This window comes from Symphalangus syndactylus, chromosome 5, assembly GCF_028878055.3.
Source record: "Symphalangus syndactylus isolate Jambi chromosome 5, NHGRI_mSymSyn1-v2.1_pri, whole genome shotgun sequence".
NCBI classification, from domain to species: Eukaryota; Metazoa; Chordata; class Mammalia; order Primates; family Hylobatidae; genus Symphalangus; species Symphalangus syndactylus.
Genome location: NC_072427.2, coordinates 84,202,803 through 84,225,014, shown reverse-complemented (window position 1 = coordinate 84,225,014; position 22,212 = coordinate 84,202,803). Strand labels below are relative to the sequence as shown.

Sequence of the window (22,212 nt, the reverse complement as noted above, 5' to 3'; positions counted from 1 at the left end):
TCTGTTTGGCAGTGCTTTTATGAATATTTAAATTTGTCTCTGATATTCTACTTGAATCAATAGAATGGCCATTGAAAAAAAATTCACATTTTCTATTATAGTTTATATATTAATAACTTGAGCACGTTATCTGTTTAATATTTTCACCACTGTGTTATTGTATATTTTCTTCACATTTAAGCTCTTTTGACAGGCCTTTTTCAGAAAAAATTTTAATAGGGATAATAGTTGTTTTAAGAATACTGAAAACGAAGATTAAGATTTTAAATGTTTTTTCAACAGGGAGTGTAAAGAAATAGTCTAAGAAATATTCGGCCAGATAATGTCTTACCAATTTGATATACATTTATAGAAAACTTTATCATGTGGCAAACAGCTTCTTCTCTGATTATATAAATAGTACATGCTTAGTGTTAAATATATAAAAAAAATTATACCAAATTTTTTTTTTTTTTTTTTTTGAGACGGAGTCTCGCTCTGTCGCCCAGGCTGGAGTGCAGTGGCGCAGTCTCGGCTCACTACAAGCTCCGCCTCCCGGGTTCACGCCATTCTCCTGCCTCAGCCTCTCCGAGTAGCTGGGACTACAGGCGCCCGCCACCACGCCCAGCTAATTTTTTGTATTTTTTAGTAGAGACGGGGTTTCACCGTGGTCTCCATCTCCTGACCTCGTGATCCGCCCGCCTCGGCCTCCCAAAGTGCTGGGATTACAAGCGTGAGCCACCGCGCCCGGCCATGTTATACCAAATCTAAGGACAAAGGTAAAAATCACCTGATACCTCTGAATCCTGAGATGGCCACCCTCAGCATTTCGCTGAGCACTGTTGTCCTCATGCCTGGATGCAGATGCATGCACACATGTGTGCCTGCCGTGAGAGTGGTCCTAGAAAAGGTCTCCTCCTTTCTGCTGCTCCTTATTTTCTACATGTACCGGCTCTTCTCCCCAACCCTGTTTCTGCTCATGGAAGTGATGTTAATAAACTGGTTTCTGCCCTTGTGAAGTTTATACTAGGTATATTCTTTATCTTTTGAATACAGGTCTTTTATCATAAATATGATTTGCCAATATTTTCTCTCAGGCTGCGATTTGTCTTTGTGTTTCTTTAAAGTATCTTTTGAAGAGCAGAAGTTTTTAATCTTGATGACGTCTGAGTTATCATTTTTTTAAATTGATAGTGCTTTTGTTCTTGTGTTTAAGAAATCTTTGCCTAACCCAAGATTACAAAGATTCTCTCTTGTGTTTTCTTGTACAAGTTTTATAGTTTTAGGTTTTTTAGTGCCATTTTAGTGCCCTGAAGTTTGTGATCTTTTTTTTTTTTTAAGTTAATTTTAGTGTAAGTACAAGGTATGAATCAAAGTTTATTTTTTTTGCATGGAGATATTCAACTGTTCCTGGGCTATTCCTTAAGTCTGTGCTTTCTCCCTTTGCACTTTTTTCTAAAAGCAGTTGCACATAAATGCGTGCATCTATTTCTGGACTCTGTTCTGTTCTATTGATCTATTCATCTGTCTTTATGGCAAAACTGTTCTCTTGATGATCATACCTTAATAATAAGTGTTAAAATCAGTAGTGTTAGTCCTTCAACTTTGTTTCTTATCTGTGTTCTGTTGTATCTAATGTGTCTTTTTTTCTTCTTGCACCTTTAAGATTTTTCGCTTTATCACTGTTCTGTGGGCTTGATTATATCCTCTCTGAAATTCCTATATTGAAGCCCTAACCCCAGTGGGATGCTATTTGGAGTTTGGTCCTTTGGGAGGTAATTAGGTTTAGATGAGATCATGAGGGTGGGGCCCTCACGGTGGGATTGGTGCCCTTATAAGAAGAGGCATTGGCCAGGCGTGGTTGTTCACGCCTGTAATCCCAGCACTTTGGGAGGCTGAAGCAGGCAGAGACCAGCCTGGCCAACATGGCAAAACCCCATCTCTACTAAAAATACAAAAATTAGCCAGGTGTGATGACACATGCCCATAGTCCTAGGTACTCTGGAGACTGAGGCATGAGAATCACTTGAACTGGTAGGTGGAGGTTGCAGTGAGCCAATATTGCCCTACTGCACTCCAGCCTGAGTGAGACTCTGTCTCAAAAAAAAAAAAAGAAAAAAAAAAAAAAAGAGGCAGTAGAGCTTGTTGGCCCCCGCCCTGCTCCATCACCCTATGAGTACAATGGTTAGAAGGCAGATGTTTGTAAGCCAGGAAGAGAGCCCTCACCAGACACCAACCATGAGGCACCTTGATCTTGGACATACAGTCTCCAGTAAGAATATAAATTTGTGTTGTTTAAGCCACTTAGTTTATGCTGTTTTGTTATGGCAGCTGAGCAGACTAAGATGCTGGTGTTGAGTGATTTATGATGCACGTGGGCTGGTTTTGTTTCTTGTGCTTGGGGTTTGTTGAGTATTTTTTGATCTGTTGATGTACCCTATCAGGTTGATATTATCTATATTTTTAGTTCTAAGTTGTTTTTAATCTATACTTATTTTCCTTGTTTTCTAAGACAGCAATAATGCTTAAAGTAAGGGAATCACAGTAACTTCCAAATTCATCACAAGGGTCTCAGTTTGTATCTTGCTGTCTTTTTGTGAGTGCCTTTTTCCATGAGTGTTTTCAGTTAAGTCCTTGTGTGGAAATGCTTTTCGAACCTTGTATGTCTGATAATATTTTTATTAAATATTCATGTTTAAATGATAATTTGGCTGGATGTAAAATTCTAGGTTTAACACTTTTTTCTTCAAAACTGTTGCTTTTTTGTGCCTGGTGTTACTACTGAGTATTGTCAGTCTGTTTCTTGATCTTTCAAGGTGATTTACCCTTTTTCTCTGAAAGCTTTTAGAATTGTTCTGTGTCTTTGATATCCATGAGTTTACTTTATCATATGTCTAGGTGTGAATTCTTCACTTTTCCTGAGTGGGAAAAGGTTTAACCTGGCCCTACAAGCCATTTAAATGTGAGATTTTTAAATGTTTTCAGACATTTGTTGGGGAAAATTGAAGCGTCTACAAAACTGGCCATCGTTGTATTATAGCTCCCCCGGACCCATAGTCGAGCTCCAGAAATTCTCGGCCATCCATGCCCTGCCTTGGATTAATCTATACTCTACCTGCTTCCTCCCCATATGGTTTCATAGCAAATCTCACATATGTTATTTCATTTAGATGTCATAATATTCTTGATCTCTGTCATTTTGATGTTGTAATAGTCTTGGTTTCTGTATCTGAAAAGATTGTATTTCTAAAAGATAATGCCATTTTCACAGAGTAATTAACAATAAATACTTCCTTAATATCAAATATTCAGCCAATGTTCACATGGCTTTTGTTTGTATGGCTTCTAAAGAACAAGTTTATTTGGACCCAGGATCCAAATAAGAGCTACACATTGCAGTTGGTTGGTAAGTGTTTTCAGCCTCTATGAACCTTAGTTTGTAGAAGCTGAGCTGTGTTTGTCTGATGGTTCCTCTTAGTGTCTCTGACATGCTTTTTAGCTCACTAGGTTTGATGATAGTCAGGTTACAATGTTCAACTGTTTACGAGACTGTCATGGGTGGCCCTGTGTTCCTCCACACATGTTGGGCCTGACTCTTGCTGTTCGCTGTGGTGCTTGAAAACCAGTGATTTTTCTCAGTTCTTAGATTGATGATTTCCTTTGGGCTGCAAAATGGTGAAATTTAGATTCTGACATTCCTTCTTCATTCAAAGGCCAGAATATTTCCATAAAGAGAAACTTCCGTTATTTACAACTTGGTACAGGAAAGTCAAGATGAATATTTAATTCTTTCCATTTATTTACTAGTTTTCAGAACAATAGGTTGAGTCACTGGCCTCCTCCAATGGCAACCAATTGATTTTGTTTCCTTTTGCTTTTTCTTCTTTTCTTTTGTCAGTATCATATTTGATGTTTCAGTCCATTTTAGTATTTATTCTTACCGATACTCAGATTGTCCCATTCTTCGCCATTGGGAATCTCTTCAAATTGGCTCGAGTTGTTTGACCATTTCCTGGTTGGCTGTTAGGATAAGAAGTTCTAGGCTCATCCTGGGCATTTCTCCCCTGCTCCAGAATCTGCCATTTCTAAGGATTTTTTAAGTGAGGATGGTGTTTCAAGACCACAGTCTGGGCACTAGGGATGCTGATTGCTATTGGGCTGATTGTTGTTTGTAGACATTTTCACTGTACAGAGGTAAGACAGACTTTTAAAAGACAGGGTGCCACATTTGTTTGTAGTGACATAATCTATTCAGATTCAGAACTACAGGGTCTGTACTTCATCTCTCTCTCTCCCTCCCTCCCTTCCCTCCATCCCTCCCTCTTTCTCTTTTTCTCTTCTCTTTTTCTGTTCTCTTCTCTTTTTCTCTTCTCTTCTCTTCTTTCTCTCTCTCTCTCTCTCTGTTTTTGAGACGGAGTTTCACTCTTGTTTCCCAGGCTGGAGTGCAGTGGCGTGATCTCGGCTCACCACAACCTCTGCCTCCTGGGTTCAAGCGATTTTCCTGCCTCAGCCTCTCGAGTAGCTGGGATTACAGGCATGCACCACCATGCCCAGCTAATTTTGTGTTTTTAGTAGAGACAGGGTTTCTCCATGTTGACCAGGCTGGTCTAGAACTCCCGACCTCAGGTGATCCGCTCACCTCGGCCTCCCAAAGTGCTGGGATTACAGGCATGAGCCACTGCGCCCATCCTCTCTCTTTCTTTTCTTCCTTTCTTCCCTTTCTTTCCTTCTTTTTCTCTCTTTCTTTCTTGGGTTCTCACTCTGTCACCCAGGCTGGAGGCAGTGGTACAATCATAGCTTACTGCAGCGTGGAACTCCTGGGCTCAAGTGATCCTCCAACTTCAGCTACTTCCTGAGTAGCTGGGACCACAGGCGCATGCCACTGCACCTGCCTAATTAAACAAAAAAAAATTGGGCCAGGTGTGGTGGCTTACACCTATAATCCCAGCACTTAGAGAGGCCAAGGCGGGTGGATCGCCAGGTCAGTAGTTCAAGACCAGCTTGGCCAACATAGTGAAACCCCATCTGTACTAAAAATACAAAAATTAGCAGGGCGTGGTGGGGAGCGCCTGTAATCCCAGCTACTCGGGAGGCTGAGGCAGGAGAATTGTTTGAACCCGGGAGGCAGAGATTGCGGTGGGCTGAGATCACGCCATTGCATTCTAGCCTGGCGACAGAGCGAGATTCCATCTCAAAAAAAATTTTTTTCAGAAATGTGGTCTTGCTGTGGTGCCCAGGCTGGTCCTGGCCTCAAATGATCCTCCTGCCTCAGCCTCCTAGAGGGCTGAGATTACAGGCATGACCCACTGTGTCCAGCTTTCCTCTTTCATCTACATTTGTATCTCCTCTCCCTCATGAGTGTCCAAGCTCTAGGGATGGTAGAATCAGACTATAAAGTGCTTTTCATTTGCCATATCCCACAGGACTCACGAAAAATCTATATGACAATGCCTTCACTGCTATCAACAATATGAGTTTAAAATTTTTTGTTCAGTTATTTTTGTCCTTATTAGATATTTCTGGAAGTAGAGGTTGACCAGTCTTAACTTCAGTGTTTTAAAGTCAGCTGCAATAGTTTAAACCAGGGGTGTCCAATCTTTTGGCTTCCTTGGGCCACGTTGGAAGAATAATAATTATCCTGGGCCACACATAAAATACACTAACACTAACGATAGCTGATAAGCTAAAAAAAAAAAAATTGCAAAAAAATCTCATAATGTTTTAAGAAATTTTACAAATTTGTATTAGGCTGCATTCAAAGCCCTCCTGAGCCGTATGAGGCCCATGGGCCATGGGTTGAACAAGCGTGGTTTAAACCAACAACTAGATACGCATTTAGGCTCATTTGTTTCACTTTATTTTCAATTTTGGGGATTTCTCTTTTATTCAGTTTTAATTTATAACTAAGGAAATATTTACAAGATTCCAAAGTTAGATCTACAAACAAAGAAATATTTAAAGAAATCTAGGACCAACATGTGGGGATAGGCAGAGAGAGCTTCTATTCCTTTTACCCCCACCGAAAACAAACAAAAACATGAAACTTAATTTGTTGCTTTATAACCAGTCTTGTAAAAAGTATTTTTACTGCTGTCCTTCCTGTGTAGATGTCCACACTGAAGCTGTGCAAGCAGCTTTGGCCAAATACAAAGAGAGGAAGATGCCTATGCCTTCGAAGAGACGTTCTGTCCTCGTGCATTCGTCTGTGGAAACCTACACCCCTCCAGGTATTGATAAGCAATGTCAAGTGTGGCTTTTTTGAGTGTTTCACAGGCCTGATGTTATCCTATTTACTTCCCATTGAGTTGGAATAACTGTCTGGCCTGTAGTATAGATTGGACACATTTGGACATTAAAAATGCTTGCATATGCTCATATTCCTTACCTGAAAATCTATGGTGTACATAGTATTCTTACCCAAATGGGTGCTTGCTTTCTATAAGACTTTTTGTGTGGATCTTAATTTCTTTTACTAAGATGCTATTTATGTCTTTTAGTAAAGAGAAGAACCTAAAGCACTAAGAGGAGCCTAAAATAAGCACTAAGCTAAAGCTTCCTGAATTAGGAATTTTACAGTTATTCTCATCTTATTACCTATAACTTAACAGGTTGTAACCAGGACTTACATGCAACAGTATAAGACTATTTGGAAAGTTTCGGGGTTGATTGTGTTGTTGTTTTATTGTCGGTACCGTTAGAAATGAAAACTTCTGGCCAGGCGTGGTGGCTCACGCCTGTAATCCCAGCACTTTGGGAGGCCGAGGCGGGCGGATCACGAGGTCAGGAGATCGAGACCATGGTGAAACCCCATCTCTACTAAAAATACAAAAAGTTAGCTGGGCGCGGTGGCGGGCGCCTGTAGTCCCAGCTACTCGGGAGGCTGAGGCAGGAGAATGGTGTGAACCCGGGAGGTGGAGCTTGCAGTGAGCCGAGATAGCGCCACTGCACTCCAGCCTGGGTGACAGCGAGACTCCGTCTCAAAAAAAAAAAAAAAAAAAAAAAAAAAAGAAATGAAAACTTTTATATGAGGTTTCTCTCTAGCAATAATGTATTTTAGTCTTCCTGTTAAACTGTACAAGATGTCAATAGTGTCTAACGACTTCACATTCATGAACTTGCGTTGTTGTCATATATTTAAAGTATCAAAAATAGTGACACCCATTTTTGGTTTAGGCATTTGGAGATACTACACAATAAAACCAGACACACCAGATTCGTAAGATGATTTAGTGGTTTTGGTAACACTTTCTTGCTTAAAAGAAGTTTATTTTTGAAAAAATCTTAGAAATGGCTGTCAAATTATTGTTTTTGCTAAATATAGCTATAGACACTATCCAATTTTAAAATAATGTTTTAATTATTAATTGTAAAACCCATAATAAAACACACAGTCATGCTGACTTGAAGAAACCTTAATGTACAGTTAATTTTGTTGACTGAAGCAATTTTCTTGGGGAAGGAATTGTTTTTAGAGCTAGTTCCCATGACTATCCTGAAAGGATGCATGTAGACAGGGCTGCGGCCCTCCCATGGCCACCATGTTGTTGCTGGGGCCGTGCACAGGCCAGGATGCCTTCTCATGGCCTCCAAGGTGTAGGGCTGGGCACAGGCTCGCGCCTGGGTGATGTTGACTGATGTGTGGATATGGTGTCCGACTCTGTGGACATGCAGTGCAGCACTGGGTATTCACAGAACACCCCCACTGAGGTATATGCTGAAGCTGTTTAGGAGATCAGAGGCTGTCTTCACTGAGTGTGTGTGGTGCCCTGTGGCTGAGTTCTCTCTGGGGAGCTGGGGGCTCGTGGAATCATTTTCCCCACAGTAGGGCTTCTTGCATGCCCTTCTAGATTGAGGGTGACCTTTGAGCTGACTGTGTGGCTTTGGGCAGAGCTGTGCCAGGTGTACAGAAGCATGCTGCACACAGGCCTGGGAGGCTCCAGTGTGAGTGGGAACTCCGTCCTCCTCTTGACTCATCCCGATATCATGCCTGTCATCGTTATTTTAACCACAGACACGTCGTCTGCCTCAGAAGATGAGGGCTCTTTACGGCGACCCGGGCGACTCACCTCCACTCCGCTCCAGAGCCATTCCAGTGTCGAGCCCTGGCTCGACCAGGTCATTCAGGGCTCGTCCACCTCATCCTCTGCATCCTCCACTTCATCTCACCCGGGAGGGAGACCCACCACTGCTCCCAGTGCTGCAGCCACGCCGGGGGCCGCCGCTACCACTGCACTCGCAGGCCTCGAGGCCCACACCCACATAGGTCAGTAACAAGCTGCTGCGGCCCCTGTGCCAGCAGAGCGGGGTCAGGAGTGTCCAGGACAGAGGAGCAGGTGGAGGGCACCTGAGCCGGGCGCCACCCTGCAGACTTAGCTGCAGGCCTGAGTGCTGTCCAGTGACTGAGGTCACACAACCCAGATAACCCGTACTGGCTTATCTGCCTGAGACATTAAATGATTTTGAGCTTTTAATAATTGCACTTGAAAGAAATGGGGTAATATTTGATTAATTCATCATTCAGATTAAATCCCTAATAACCTTTTGAACAATACAGCTCAGTTGCAAATTTTTTCCCATCAAGACCTACCTATTTTTCATCTGGGAAATGTCCTTTTGGTAACAAAAGTAGTTCTTGATACCTCTTTAATTTGGCAGTCCTAGTCCTTTGGGGCATGGGGCATTTCTCATAGTCCCCCAGAAGGGTGTGGTGTTTCTCAGTGTCATAATACCTTCCTGCTCTTGAGGGGCAGCTGGTGCACGCAGTAGGTGCAGGGGTAGATGGTCAGCACACATCCATACCTGCTGGTGGCTGTGATCATCACCCTTGACCTGGCTGCCTCTCTGTTGTCTGTGCCTTTCCTCTTGGCTATATGTTCACAGCTGCAGGCCCACTGGTTGTCTCTGTACCTTGCTGGAACTCTGAGGTTGGGGTAAAGGGCTTTTGCTCCTCCAGATCCCGGGTTAGACAGCCTTCGGCCTGAAAAGGTGTCAGTCAGAGCTAATCATATGGATGCATGGATCTTTCCCAAATCATAGAATCCTTTGGATTACATTCATCTTAGAGATGAAAAAAGTGTAAACCTTTCATCCTTTGAAATTCTATTTTTTAACTAAAACAGCAACATAGTTAGCTGTATGTAGCTGGCATGTGAAATCCACATACACTCTTGCACAAGTACCTTAAAATACAATCAGTATTGTTGAAGACTCATCTTAATCCCCTCCTTTTTCTCCCAGATGAGGAAGGAAGAAAAAAAGTCCAGTGATTGTAACTTGCTTGAGATCAGACAGCAGCCTAAGTGGTGAAGCCAGGGCTGATACCAATTTTCTTGATTCCTATTAATTTTCTTTGCTTTTTGTTGCTTTTCTGCCAAAACTGAAATGGTGACACCCGTGACACACTGGTGTTTGTGCTGGGGTCCCCATGGGTGCCGAGCTCTTTTTTGTAAGACCTTGGTCATTTGGCTGGATTGGGGGCAAGCTGGGTATGTTGGGTGGCCCACAGCTTCTGTCTCAGCATCCTCTGTAGGGCACATCACTGTTGCTCTTCATGTTTTTATTTGTTTGAGTCAATACATCTTTGTGTTTCCATTGAACATGTGTCCTTCTTCTGAGGTAACCGTCTCAGATGAAAGCTCACAGTGCCCTGCTCTGTCTCCACACTGCTTCCAGCTCATACAGGAACTGCCAAGACTACCAGGGTAGCAGAAGGCAGCATTTTCCAGAGAAGGCTTCTCTTAGGAAAACAGCCTGCTCAGATTGTTTCTGTAGCTTTCCTGGGTGTTCCATGGCCAGAGGCTGCTGCCCACCTTTCCTCAAGGAGGTGTACAGTCCGTATCTTGAAAACAGCTTTTGCACTGTTGTTTTCCTTCTCTGTTCATCACTGGTGATTTAACATTATAGAAATACATAGTTAACTCCAATTCTGAGGCGGGGGCAGGAAAACAGTAGTTTTAAATGTTCTGTTACCTCATTTCTTCTCCCAGAAGCTCCTTTCTAGGTGAGATGGTGCAGGAGAGCAAACAAAACATTTGTAGTTTGAGTTTATTAGCCATTGCTGAGTCATCTCAACACTGTTTCCTGGTGGGTTAGAAATAAAAGCTTATTCAGCATGAAAAATTAGCCACAGTTCAGAATGTTTAACCATACAGCGCTCAACTTTCCAGTGATTGTGGGGTGTCTTTAAGCAAAGTATTTAACTCTAATGTGTGTTTGAATTAGATGTTTTCATTCTCTGAAAAGGACTTGGCTGCAATTATTTATAATGTAGGTTTATTACCTATGTTGGTAGAAGACAGCTCCTGACGCTGCAAATGCAGCTGTAATCATCTCTTCCTTTCTTGTCAGTCCTAGCATCAACATTTTGTATCAATTCTAATACATTTTAAAAAAATTCTTAACTTGGACTTGATTTAATACCTTGCTTACAGGATTGCAGTTTTCTACAGATTGTAGCTACCCACATCCTAAATGTTGGACATAGTTAATTTGAATTTCTAAATCTCAAAAATACTCAACTTCCCTCTTATTACAGAAATCATCCTTTGTTTTAGTTTCTAACACTAGATGTATCTTCAATTTAAACTAAGGAAAGAAACATGAAAAGAGGAAGAATATATTAAGTAAAAAATTTGAGGTAGAACATATCAGGTAGAGATAATTTTTAAAAATATCACTTTCAGTTTTGGATTAAGGAAATCAAATATATTAAGCCTTTTTTATACAAATGTAAATACCTATTTTTAAAAGCAGTAGTTTTAATTATGGTAGCTTCTTTTAATTACGGTAGCTTATTTTTATTTTGAATGTAGTTTATGTTTATTTTTATGCAGTTTTTTTTTTTTTCTTCACCTAGAGACAGGGTCTTGCTCTGTCACCCACGCTGGAGTACAGTGGCATGATCATAGTTCACTGCAGCCTTGAACTCCTGGGCTTAAGAAATTCTCCCACCTTAGCCTCCTGAGCAGCTGGGACTATAGGCAAATGCCAGCATGTCCAGCTAATTTTTAAAAATTTTTTGGAAAGATGGAGTTTTTACTGTGTTGCCCAGGCTGGTCTTGAACTCCTGGGCTCAAGTGATCCTCATGCCTTGGCCTTTCAAAATGTTAGGATTATAGGAATGAGCCACTGCTCCCAGCCATTATATAGCTATTTTAAAAAACTACTTGTAGTACATGTATGTATACCATGTATGCCTTTTTTTCCATATATACTTTTAAAATCATTTATTCTTTTTGCTAGATTTGGAAGAGTGGGGAAATTTCTTTTTAAACTAAAAGAACCTCCTGATAGACATACTTTAAAATGCTAATTTGATCAGCGTCAGGCTTTTTCAAGGGTTGTGAAAAATCTTAACGGTTTAGATTTTTTCAAAAGGTATATTCTGCTATGCAGATAGTGAGTTTGTGCTTTCATATACTTCAGCTTTCTACAAACCCAGTAAAAAGTTACGGCTTTACATTGTACCTAGGAGTACCACAGTGATACTAACAGTTACCTTCATTAAAATATTAAACATTACCAGTTGTCTCTACCTAACATAGACTAGTGTTTATTTATTTATTTATTTTTTGAGATGAGATCTCACTCTGTGGCCCAGGCTAGAGTTCAGCGGTATGGTCCTAGCTCACTGTAACCTGGAACTCCTGGGCTCCAGTGGTCCTTTCACCTCAGCCTCCCAAGTAGCTGGGAACACAGGTGTCCGCCACCATGCCCAGCTAATTTTTTTTTGAAGAGATGGGATCTTGCTATGTTGCCCAGGCTGGTCTCAAATTCCTGGGCTCAAGTGATCCTCCTGCCTCAGCCTCCCAAAGTGCTGGGATTATAAGTGTGAGCCACTGCACAGCTAGTATTGATTTTTTTTTTTTTTCTTGTGACAGGGTCTCACTCTGTCCCCCAGGCTGGAGTGCAGTGGTGCAATCTCAGCTCACTGCAACCTCCACCTCCCGGGTTCAAGCGATTCTCCTGCCTCAGCCTCCCGAGTAGCTGGGATTACAGGCATGCACCACCATGCCCGAATAATTTTTGTATTTTTAGTAGAGACAGGGTTTCACCGTGTTGGCCAGGCCATTCTCAAACTCCTGACCTCAGCTGATCTGCCCGCCTCGACCTCCCAAATTGCTGGGATTACAGGTGTGAGCTACCGCGTTGGCCCCTATGTTGATTTTTATAAATGGGCGAGCATCTATGTATTCATTGTTGTGGTAGAACACAATTTCTATAGTCATATAGACACAGTGCCTTTCCTAGTGGTAGACCCAATTATAACCATAATTCCTATAGGAACTTACAGTCAGCCAGCATTCTGAACAGATAGATGGACGGTACCATGGAAATAAAACACAAAAATGTACATTCAGACAATGGAAGGAGTGACTTTTACATATGTTCCAGATCTAATGTCTGTTTTTAAATGTTACACCAATTCTACTTTAAGAACTTGATTGTGGCCAGGCGCGGTGGCTCACACCTGTAATCCCAGCACTTCAGGAGGCCGAGATGATTGGATCACTTGAGTCCAGGAGTTCGAGACCAGCTTGGCCAACATGGTGAAAACCCGTCTCTACTAAAAATACAAAAATTGGCTGGGTGTGGTGGCGCATGCCTGTAATCCCAGCTGCTTGGGGGGCTGAGACAGGAGAATCGCTTGAACTCAGGAGGCAGAGGTTGCAGTGAGCCAAGGTTGTGCCACTGCACTCCAGTCTGGGCAGTGATAAAGTGAGACTCCATCTCAAAAAAAAAAAAAAAAAAAAAGAACTTGATTGTGGTCTCTTAGTTTTGCAGCTATTTTAACTGGCAGTGGGGGAAGTTTTAATTTCTGTAGTTTTATTCTTTTAGGACTGCAAAGGTATGGTGTCCAACATACTTTTTTGGGGGTTGTAGTAGTTTGTATGATCCTGGCTGTTTTTTTCATAATGTTACAAAAAAATGTACCAATGACAATTGATTTCAAATTTGTTTCTGCTTCCTTGAGGGAATTTCTTTCTTTCTTTCTTTCTTTTTGAGAGAGAGTGTCACTCTGTTGCCCAAGTTAGAGTGCACTGGTGCTATCTCAGCTCACTGCAACTTCTGCCTCCTGGGTTCAAGTGATTCTCCTGCCTCAGCCTCCCCAGTAGCTGGGATTACAGGCATGTGCCACGACGCCCGGCTAATTTTTGTATTTTTAGTAGAGACGGGGTTTTGCCATGTTGGCCAGGCTGGTTTTGAACCCCTGACCTCAGGTGATCTGCCTACGTCGGCCTCCCCAAGTGCGGGGATTACAGGTGTCAGCCACCGTGCCCAGCCCCTTGAGGGAATTTCTAACCAAAATCTCATCAGGCCATTGTGACAGGCAGGTTTACTCTGTGCCTGCCTCTGTGCTGAAGATGGTGGTTCTGTCTGGATCCCTTTGAGAATTGAGCCACCCACATGCATGCAGATGTCGGCATAACGTGTCTGGGAGTTCATAGGGTCCCGGTATGCCTTTGGTCAGCCAAGAAAACAAATTAATGAAAATACCACACTCTCCCCACTTAGAACTCAGCTAGTGGAGCTTTAGACTAACGGGGTTTGAAGAGCAGCTTAATACTCATTTGACTTAACAGCCACTTTCATTTTGGGTGTGTTTTTCAAAAGCAGATCTGCATTCTGCCCCTCCTGATGTCACCACGGGCCTCGTGGAGCATTCGTACTTTGAGCGTCCACAGGTGGCTTCTGTGAGAAGTGTTCCTCGGGGGTGCAGCGGGAGCATGCTGGAAACAGCAGATGGTGAGCCTGCTTCTCTTTCTCCTTGTGAAATAGCAGAGCACAGGTTTTGTCTTCAGGTATTGAACACAGTTCTAATGTATTCACTGTAGCAAACCCAAGCCAACCATCAGTTTTAATCTATGCAGATAAATGGAAACCAGTGTGTGCAGTTAATGTTATGGAAAGCATCATGTGGAGAAATAATTGGAAATATCAATGGAATTTGTCAGAGGGGGAACAAGGAGAGTGTGGAGGGAAAAGACTTCCAAATTTAGAAAGGATGCAAAGGGAGTTTCGATCTGCAATATAGTAGGGAGATGAGAAGCTGTGGGAAGTTTCTTTATTTAGATTCAATGTGGCAGACAGAATGACTTAGTCAGTGCGAGTGCACACACCCACCTATGACAGAACAGCCCCCTACACTCCATCCTCAGCAGACTGTGAAATTGGTACTTGGTACAACAGCAATCATGTTTTCCCATGTGCAGCCTCAGACATGTCAGTGTAACTTTCATCATGTCCTCATTTATACCATTTCTTTTTGAAACAGTCTTCAATGTCTTTTATCAAAATCATGTCAATTTTTTTCCCAAAATAATAATTTAAATAAAAATTAAGAGGAGCTCAGAGCTAGGGCCTATCATATATTTTGGTACTTCCAAACAGGGTGTCAGATTTTGTTGAGGGCTTTCATCTCCTTGTCCAGAGGCAGAAGAAAAATACTGAATCAACATGAAGAAGTCTGTACATTGGCTAGACATGTTTTTAATTCAATTTATTACTCTTCATATTTAAAAAAATTAAGAGCTTAAAGGATAATTGACATGATGAATTGCACACATTTAAAGTGTACAGTTTTGGCTGGGTGTGGCGGCTCACACCTGTAATCCCAGCACTTTGGGAGGCCGAGGCGGGCAGATCACTAGGTCAGGAGATGGAGACCATCCTGGCTAACATGGTGAAACCCCATCTCTACTAAAAATACAAAAAATTAACCGGGTGTGGTGGCAGGCACCTGTAGTCCCAGCTACTTGGGAGGCTGAGGCAGGAGAATCGCTTGAACCCAAGAGGCGGAGGTTGCAGTGAGCCAACATTGTGTCACTGCACTCCAGCCTGGGCGATAGAGTGAGACTCCGTTCTCAAGTTTTAAGACATTTGTACACCTGTGGAAAGCATCACTACAATCAAGATAGTGACCCTATCCAGCACGCCCAAAAGTGTCGTCATGTTCCTTGGTCCTGCCCTCTTTGGATCCTTCTGGCTTTCCCCGTACGCTTCAGGCAACCACTGATTTACTTTCTGTCACTATAGATTAGATTGCATTTTCTAGAATTTTATATAAAAGGAATCATACAGCGCTTACGTCTGTGGTCTGGCTTCTACCACTCTCCATAATTATTTTGAGATTCATTCATGTTCTGTGTCAACAGTTTACTCCTTTTCATTGAGTAATATTTCATTAAATGGATGCACCACAATTTGTCTGTTCACCTGTTGATGTGTATTTAGGTTGTTTCTAGTTTGGGCCGGTTACAAGTAAAGCTGCTATGAATAATCAATCTTGTACACGTTTTTGCATAGATGGGTACTTTCATTTCTTTTGGGTCAATACCTAGAAGTAGAATGGCTGAATTATATTGTAGGTGTATTTCAACTTTGTTTTTGGAGACTGAGTCTCACTCTGTTGCCCAGGCTAGAGTGCAGTGGCATGATCTTGGCTCACTGAAACCTCGCCATCCTGGGTTCAAGCGATTCTCCTGCCTCACCCTCCCAAGTAGCTGGGATTACAGGCATGTGCCACCACGCCCAGTTAATTTTTGCATTTTCAGTAGAGATGGGGTTTCACCATGTTGTCCAGGCTGGTCTCAAACTCCTGGCCTCAAGTGATCCATCTGCCTTGGCCACCTAAAGTACTGGGATTATAGGTGTGAGCCACTGTGCCCAGCCTATTTTAACTTTTTAAGAAACTGCCACGCTGTTTTCCAAAGTGATTGTACCATTTTACATTCTCATTATTAGCAGTGAGAGAGTATCAGTTCCTCCACACCCTTTCCAACAGTTGGTATTATGTTTAAAAAATTTTAACCATCCCAGTAGGCATGTAGAGATATCTCATTACAGTTTCAATTTGCATTTCGCTAACGGCTGATGGTGTGTTGAGCATCTTTGTATGTACCTATTTGCCATCTGTGTATCTCTTTAGGGAAAGTATCTGTTCATACTTTTTGCCTATTTTTTTTTTTTTAATTGTGCTTGTTTTCTTCCTTTTTTTTTTTTGAGACGGAGTTTCACTATCACCCAGGCAGAGTGCAGTGGTGCGATCTTGGCTCACTGCAACATCCACCTCCCAGGTTCAAGCAATTCTCCTGCCTCAGCCTCGCGAGTAGCTGGGGTTACAGGCATGTGCCACCATGCCTAGCTAAGTTTTGTATTTTTAGTAGAGACCAGGCTGATCTTGAACTCCTCGTCTCTGCCTGCTTTGGCTTCCCAAAGTGCTGGGATTACAGTGTGAGCCACTGTGGCCAGCCAAATTGTGCTTGTTTTCTTATTGAGTTTTGAGGGCTATTTATATATTCTAGATACAAGTCATCCCATATGAGGTTTATCATTTGTATTTTCTCCCCGTCTGGCTTGCTTTAACAATGCCTTTCAAAGAGCAGATGGTTTAAATTTTTATGACATTCAGTTTACCAAATTTTTTTATAGATTGTGCTTTTGTGTCATATCGAAGAAATTTTTGTCTAACCCAAGGTCACCAATGTTTTCTCCTATATTTTCTTCCAGAATTTTATAGTTTTAGTTTTTACATTTAGGTAGATAGTTCATTTTGAGTTAATTTTAGCATAAGTATCAGGTATGAATCAAAGTTTACATTTTTGTATGTGGATATTCAGTTGTTCTAGCATCATTTATAATAAAGACCACTCTTTTCCCACCAAGTTTCCTTGGCATCTTTAATGAAAATCGGTAGACCATGTTGGAGAGGGAAGGGTCTATTTCTGGGCTCTGGGCTCTGTATGTTGTTCCGTTTCCTTATTTATCTGTCCTTACACCTCGTATAGCCGTGACCACTGTGATTTTCTTAAAATTCTTGAAATTATACAGTTTGGGTCCTCCAACTCTGCTTTTTTTTTCTTTCCTGTTCTTTTTTTTTTTTTTTTTTTTGTAGACAAAGTCTTGCTCTGTCACCCAGGATGGAGTGCACTGGCTTGATTTTGGCTCACTGCAGCCTCTGCCTTCTGTTTTCGAGCGATTCTCCTGCCATAGCCTCCCCAGTAGCTGCAACTCCAGGCAACTGCCACCACACTTGGCTAATTTTTTTTTTTTCTTTACTACAGGTGCATACCACCAAGCTTGGCTAATTTTTGTATTTTTTAGTAGAAATGGGATTTTGCCATGTTGGCCAGGCTAGTCTAGAACTCAAGCGATCTGCCCACCTTGGACCCCCAACGTGCTGGGATTACAGGGGTGAGCCACTATGTGCAGCCCCCCATTTTTTTTTTTTTTTAATAGCGACTCTGTTGCCCAGGCTGGAGTTCATTGACATGATCATGGCTCACTGTAGCCTGAAACTTCTGGACTCAAGCAATCCTTCCTCCTCAGCCTCCCAAGGAGCTGGGACTGTAGGCACAAGCCACCACATCCAGATAATTTTTTATTTTTTAAATTTTTTATAGAGACAGGGTCTTGCTATGTTGACCAGGCTAGTCTTAAACTTCTGGCCGCAAGTGATCCTTTCCTGCCTTAGCCAACCAAAGTGCTGGGATTACAGCTGTGAGCCACTGCTCCCGGCTGGCAAATGACTTTTTTTTTTTTTTTTTTTTTTTTTTGAGAAGAAGTCTCCCTCTTTTACCCAGGCTGGAGTGCAGTGGTGCAATCTTGGCTCACTGCAAGCTCCACCTCCCGGGTTCATGCCATTCTCCTGCCTCAGCCTCCCGAGTAGCTGGGACTACAGGCGCCCACCACCACACCCAGCTAATTTTTTGTATTTTTAGTAAAGATGGGGTTTCACTGTGTTAGCCAGGATGGTCTCGTGATCCACCTGTCTCAGCCTCCCAAAGTGCTGGGTTTACAGGGCCATGATTTCTTAACATTACCATGGAATAGTTGTGACCTCATAAACTTCCTGAAAGGGACTTGGATGCCCCAGGGGTCCCTGGACCATTTAAAAAACTGCTAGCTTAGGCTGGGCGTGGTGGCTCACGCCTGTAATCCCAGCACTTTGGGAGGCCAAGGCAGGCAGATGACGAGGTGAAGAGATCAAGACCATCCTAGCCAACATAGTGAAACCCCATCTCCACTAAAAATACAAATTAGCCAGGCGTGGTGGCACACGCCTGTAGACCCAGCTACTTGGGAGGCTGAGGCAGGAGAATCACTTGAACCCAGGAGGCAGAGATTGCAGTGAGCCGAGATCATGCCACTGCACTCTAGCCTGGCAACAGAGTGAGTCTCTGTCTAAAGCAAAAAAACAAAAACAAAACTGCTGGCTTAGAACAAGTCCTGTTTCCTGGAAGGCGTTCAGTAAGTGTTTTCTAAATGAACTGATCAAATGACTATCCAGTGGAGCCCACACTTGGATGGATTTGTAAGCTCTGATGCATCGTGTGGTTTGTCCTTGGGCCTTACACCTGTGTCCACTTCTCCAGAGGGTGTGATGTGTCCTGGCCTCAGTGCTCCTCTGTCCTTCCCGTGACAGGTGTCCCTGTGAACAGCAGAGTGTCCTCCAAAATCCAGCAGCTTCTGAACACCCTGAAGAGGCCAAAGCGCCCTCCACTGAAGGAGTTCTTTGTGGATGATTTTGAGGAATTGTTGGAAGGTAAGAGTTGTCCAACTTTGAGCTTTTGTGTTTGTATGAAAAGGGTGGCCACGAAGTTGAGAAACACAGGCAAATGTATATTATACATGGTTATTGCTATATATGTTCTGTTTCCAGACTCAGTGGTCACTGTGTGTAATGGTGAATTTAGAATCACGTGACTGCTTCCTTTATTTGAGCAGGTAGAAAATTTGCTGCTCATATTCAAGTGACTTAGCATTTCATAAAAATACTTCTAAGGTTTTATTTAACTTACATTATTTAAATTTTTAATTTAGACTTTAACTCTGAAATACTTACCTTCTTGTGGTTTTAAAGTATTTAATTTTCAGCATAGATTTGGCTGCTTTTCAGAATTTTAGCCTCTCATATATGAATGAAATACATATTTAGAAAGAAAGAATATACATATTTTTTAAAAAGAAAACTAGCAAGAAGCAGAAACCAGAAATGAAGCCAGTACAAACATGTGAGTGTGTCGTTAGAGCCACAGGAGCCCCATGCTGCTCCCACTCTCAGACCTTGGCTGTTTGTACAGTGTCACTGCTGGGAGCCGACCAGCCCAGAGTCTCCTCCACACCCGAGGATTAGACATAACTTTTAGGAGATTATTTCTCCTTTGTAATCAGATAGTGTGTATTAGTCAGGGTTCTCTAGAGGGACAGAACTAATAGGATAGATGTATATATATAAAGGGAAGTTTATTAAGGCATATTGACTTACACGATCACAAGATGAGGTCCCACAATAAGCCGTCTGCAAGCTGAGAGCAAGGAAGCCAGTCTGAGTCCCAATGCTGAAGAACTTGGAATCCAATGTTCGAGGGCAGGAAGCATCCAGCACAGGAGAAAGGTGTAGGCTGGGAGGCTAGGCCAGTCTAGTCTTTCCACGTTCTTCTGCCTGCTTTATTCTGGCCGTGCTGGCAGCTGATTAAATTGTGCCCACCCAGATTTAGGGTGGGGCTGCCTTTCCCAGTCCACTGACTCAAACGTTAATCTCCTTTGGCAACACCCTCACAGACACACCCAGGAGGAATACTTTGCATCCTTCAATCCCATCAAGTTGACATCAATATTAGCCATCACACAGTGCCTTTCAAATTCAGTTTATTGGTATGAATGCATCTTAGAGCAGTGTTTCTTACCACTTGGGCAAATTTTGGTTATACAGCTCCTGGAAAAAGATTAATTCTTTTTAAAGTAAAAAACAAGATTAAAGTAATCTTTTTCCAGGAGCTATATAATCACATAATCTTTTTTTTTTTTTTTTTTTTTTTTTTTTTTTTGAGACAGAGTCTCGCTCTGTTGCCCAGGCTGGAGTGCAGTGGTGCGATCTCGAATCACTTCAAGCTCCACCTCCCGAGTTCATGCCGTTCTCCTGCCTCAGCCTCCCGAGTAGCTGGTACTACAGGCGTCCACCACCACACCTGGCTAATTTTTTTTTGTATTTTTAGTAGAGACGGGGTTTCACCATGTTAGCCAGGATGGTGTCGATCGCCTGACCTCATGATCCACCCACCTCGGCCTCCCAAAGTGCTGGGATTACAGGCGTGAGCCACAACGCCCGGCCAATGATCAAATAATCTTTTAATTCTTTTTCTTGGAACATAGTGATAGCTGTTTGGATCCCTAGGCTGAAGTGGTGGTTCTGCTTGCTTTCCTCCTGTCTGAGTGGGCCACCAGGTCCTGTCTCCAGGCTGTGGATACCTGGCTGTTCACTGCTGCGGTGCCGGGGATAGTAGAGGTGCCACAGTCCTGTCCAGAAGTTGGGAAAGTGGGAACCACTCCAAGGTCACGTTTGTCTGTGAGGTTGTGGTCACCAGGATGGTGGGTTGTTTTTAACTTGATTTCACAGCCGTCATCATCCATGACTAAAGCTCCTTTAATCCTTTGGTTAGTTGTCAGTGACTGTGATGGAAAAATCTAAACAAATTATTGTAAGCTTTTTTATAGTTGGGATTACAAAACAATATTATAAACTATGAATGCTTAAAAACAGAATGTGTTCATGGTGCTCTGAATTGCTGATTTTAAAATTTTGATTTTGCTTGTAGTTCAGCAACCGGATCCAAATCAGCTGAAGCCTGAGGGAAGCGAGACGAGTGTGCTGAGAGGGGAGCCTCTCACTGCAGGTGTCCTCCGACCGCCGTCACTGTTGGCCACCTTGCAGCGCTGGGGCACCACACAGCCCAAATCCCCCTGTCTGACTGCCTTGGATACAACTGGGAAAGCCACCTACACTCTCACCTATGGCAAGTGTTAACAGAAAGCAGTTGTGCTTCTGGGTTAGCTGTAGACTGTCACACACATAACACAGCATAGACATACAGCTTGATAAATATTCCTGAGAAACCAGCACAGCTGGCAGATAAATAGAACATTGACCTATACCAGCTACCTATCCCACCAGAGGGGACCACTCACTGATGCATGGTGACTGCCATTGCTGTGGGTTCAAGTGTTTGGAGCGTTCTATATATGCATTCTGAACAGTGTAGTTTAGTTTCGTCTTATTTTCAACTTTGTGTAAGGGGAATCATGTAGTACGTATTTTTGTGTGTTTGGCATCTTTTGGTTCCATATTACGTTTTTTTTTGTAACACAAATAGTAAACATATATACAACCTGATAAATTCACAGAGTGAATATGGTCCTGAAATCAGCACTCCAAGCAGAAGTTTTGCTAGTTTCAAAGCCCCTCATGCCTCTCCCACACACGAAGGGTAACTACTGCCCTGACTGCGCACACTGTGGGCTTTACCTGCTTGGAAACAGGTGTTCTTTTAGTTTGTGCTCATTGATGGTATTATTTTATCGTGTGAATATACTGGAACTTACTTACACACTCTCAAGTAGATGGACATTTGGGTGGTTTCCACTTTGGGGCTATTGTGTATAGTGCTGTTAGGAACATGCTTATGTGAGTCTCTTGGTAAGAATATGTAGGCATTTGTGCTAGGTATAAATGCAGAAGCAGAATTGTTCAGCATTAGGACATACTGACAAACAGTGCAGCAGTTTTCACTGTCACAGGCAGTGAGTACGTGAGGGGTTCCAATTACTCTTTTCTCACCAGCTTTTGATATTGTTTATTTCATTATAGTCTTTGTTGTAGGTGTGTTGTAGCACAGGCTAATTTGCATTTGCCTGGTGACAAATTATGCTTTTCATATGCTTATTGGTTGTTTGAATATCCACTTTTATGTGCTATTCAAGTATTTGACTCATTTCTCTGCTTCCTAATGCTTTCATCTTTCTTTTTTATTTTATTTTTTCTGTGAAAAGGTTTCACTCTGTCACTCAGGCTAGAGTGCAGTAGTGCAATCATAGCTCACTGCTGCCTTGACCTCCTGGGCTCAAGAGATGCTCCTGCCTCAGCCTCCTGAGTAGCTGGGACCATAAGCTCACATCACCACACCCAGCTAATTAAAAAAACAAAAAACAAAAAACTTTTTTTTGTAGAAATGGGGGTCTCCCTATGTTGCCCAGGCTGATATCAAACTCCTGGCTAAAGCAGTCCTCCCATCTTAGCCTCTCAAAGTGCTGGGATTACAGGTGTGAGCCACCACACCTGGCCTCTTATTTCTTTGTATGTTTCAGACAAGCATCTTTTGTGAGATACGTGTTTTGCAAATGTCTCCTCACTATTTGGATTGCCTTTTAACACTTTTAATTATGGCTTCTAATGAA

The 22,212-nt window shown here is 42.4% G+C and overlaps 1 protein-coding gene across 13 annotated transcripts in view; it reads left to right on the top strand.

Annotated features, from left to right (window-relative positions):
• The window catches only part of DIP2A (disco interacting protein 2 homolog A), a 114,092-nt gene that overhangs the window by 32,533 nt on the left and 59,347 nt on the right, over positions 1-22,212 (top strand). For 5 of the 13 annotated variants that reach the window (XM_063640411.1, XM_063640412.1, XM_055280037.2 and 2 more), the window contains exons 4-8: positions 6,087-6,206; positions 7,991-8,242; positions 13,594-13,725; positions 18,404-18,523; positions 20,577-20,774. In XM_063640411.1, coding sequence (XP_063496481.1) covers positions 6,087-6,206; positions 7,991-8,242; positions 13,594-13,725; positions 18,404-18,523; positions 20,577-20,774 — 822 coding nt within the window. The remainder of the gene's footprint in view (positions 1-6,086; positions 6,207-7,990; positions 8,243-13,593; positions 13,726-18,403; positions 18,524-20,576; positions 20,775-22,212) is intronic. The other 8 variants (XM_055280041.2, XM_055280038.2, XM_055280043.2 and 5 more) reach the window with 4 other exon arrangements.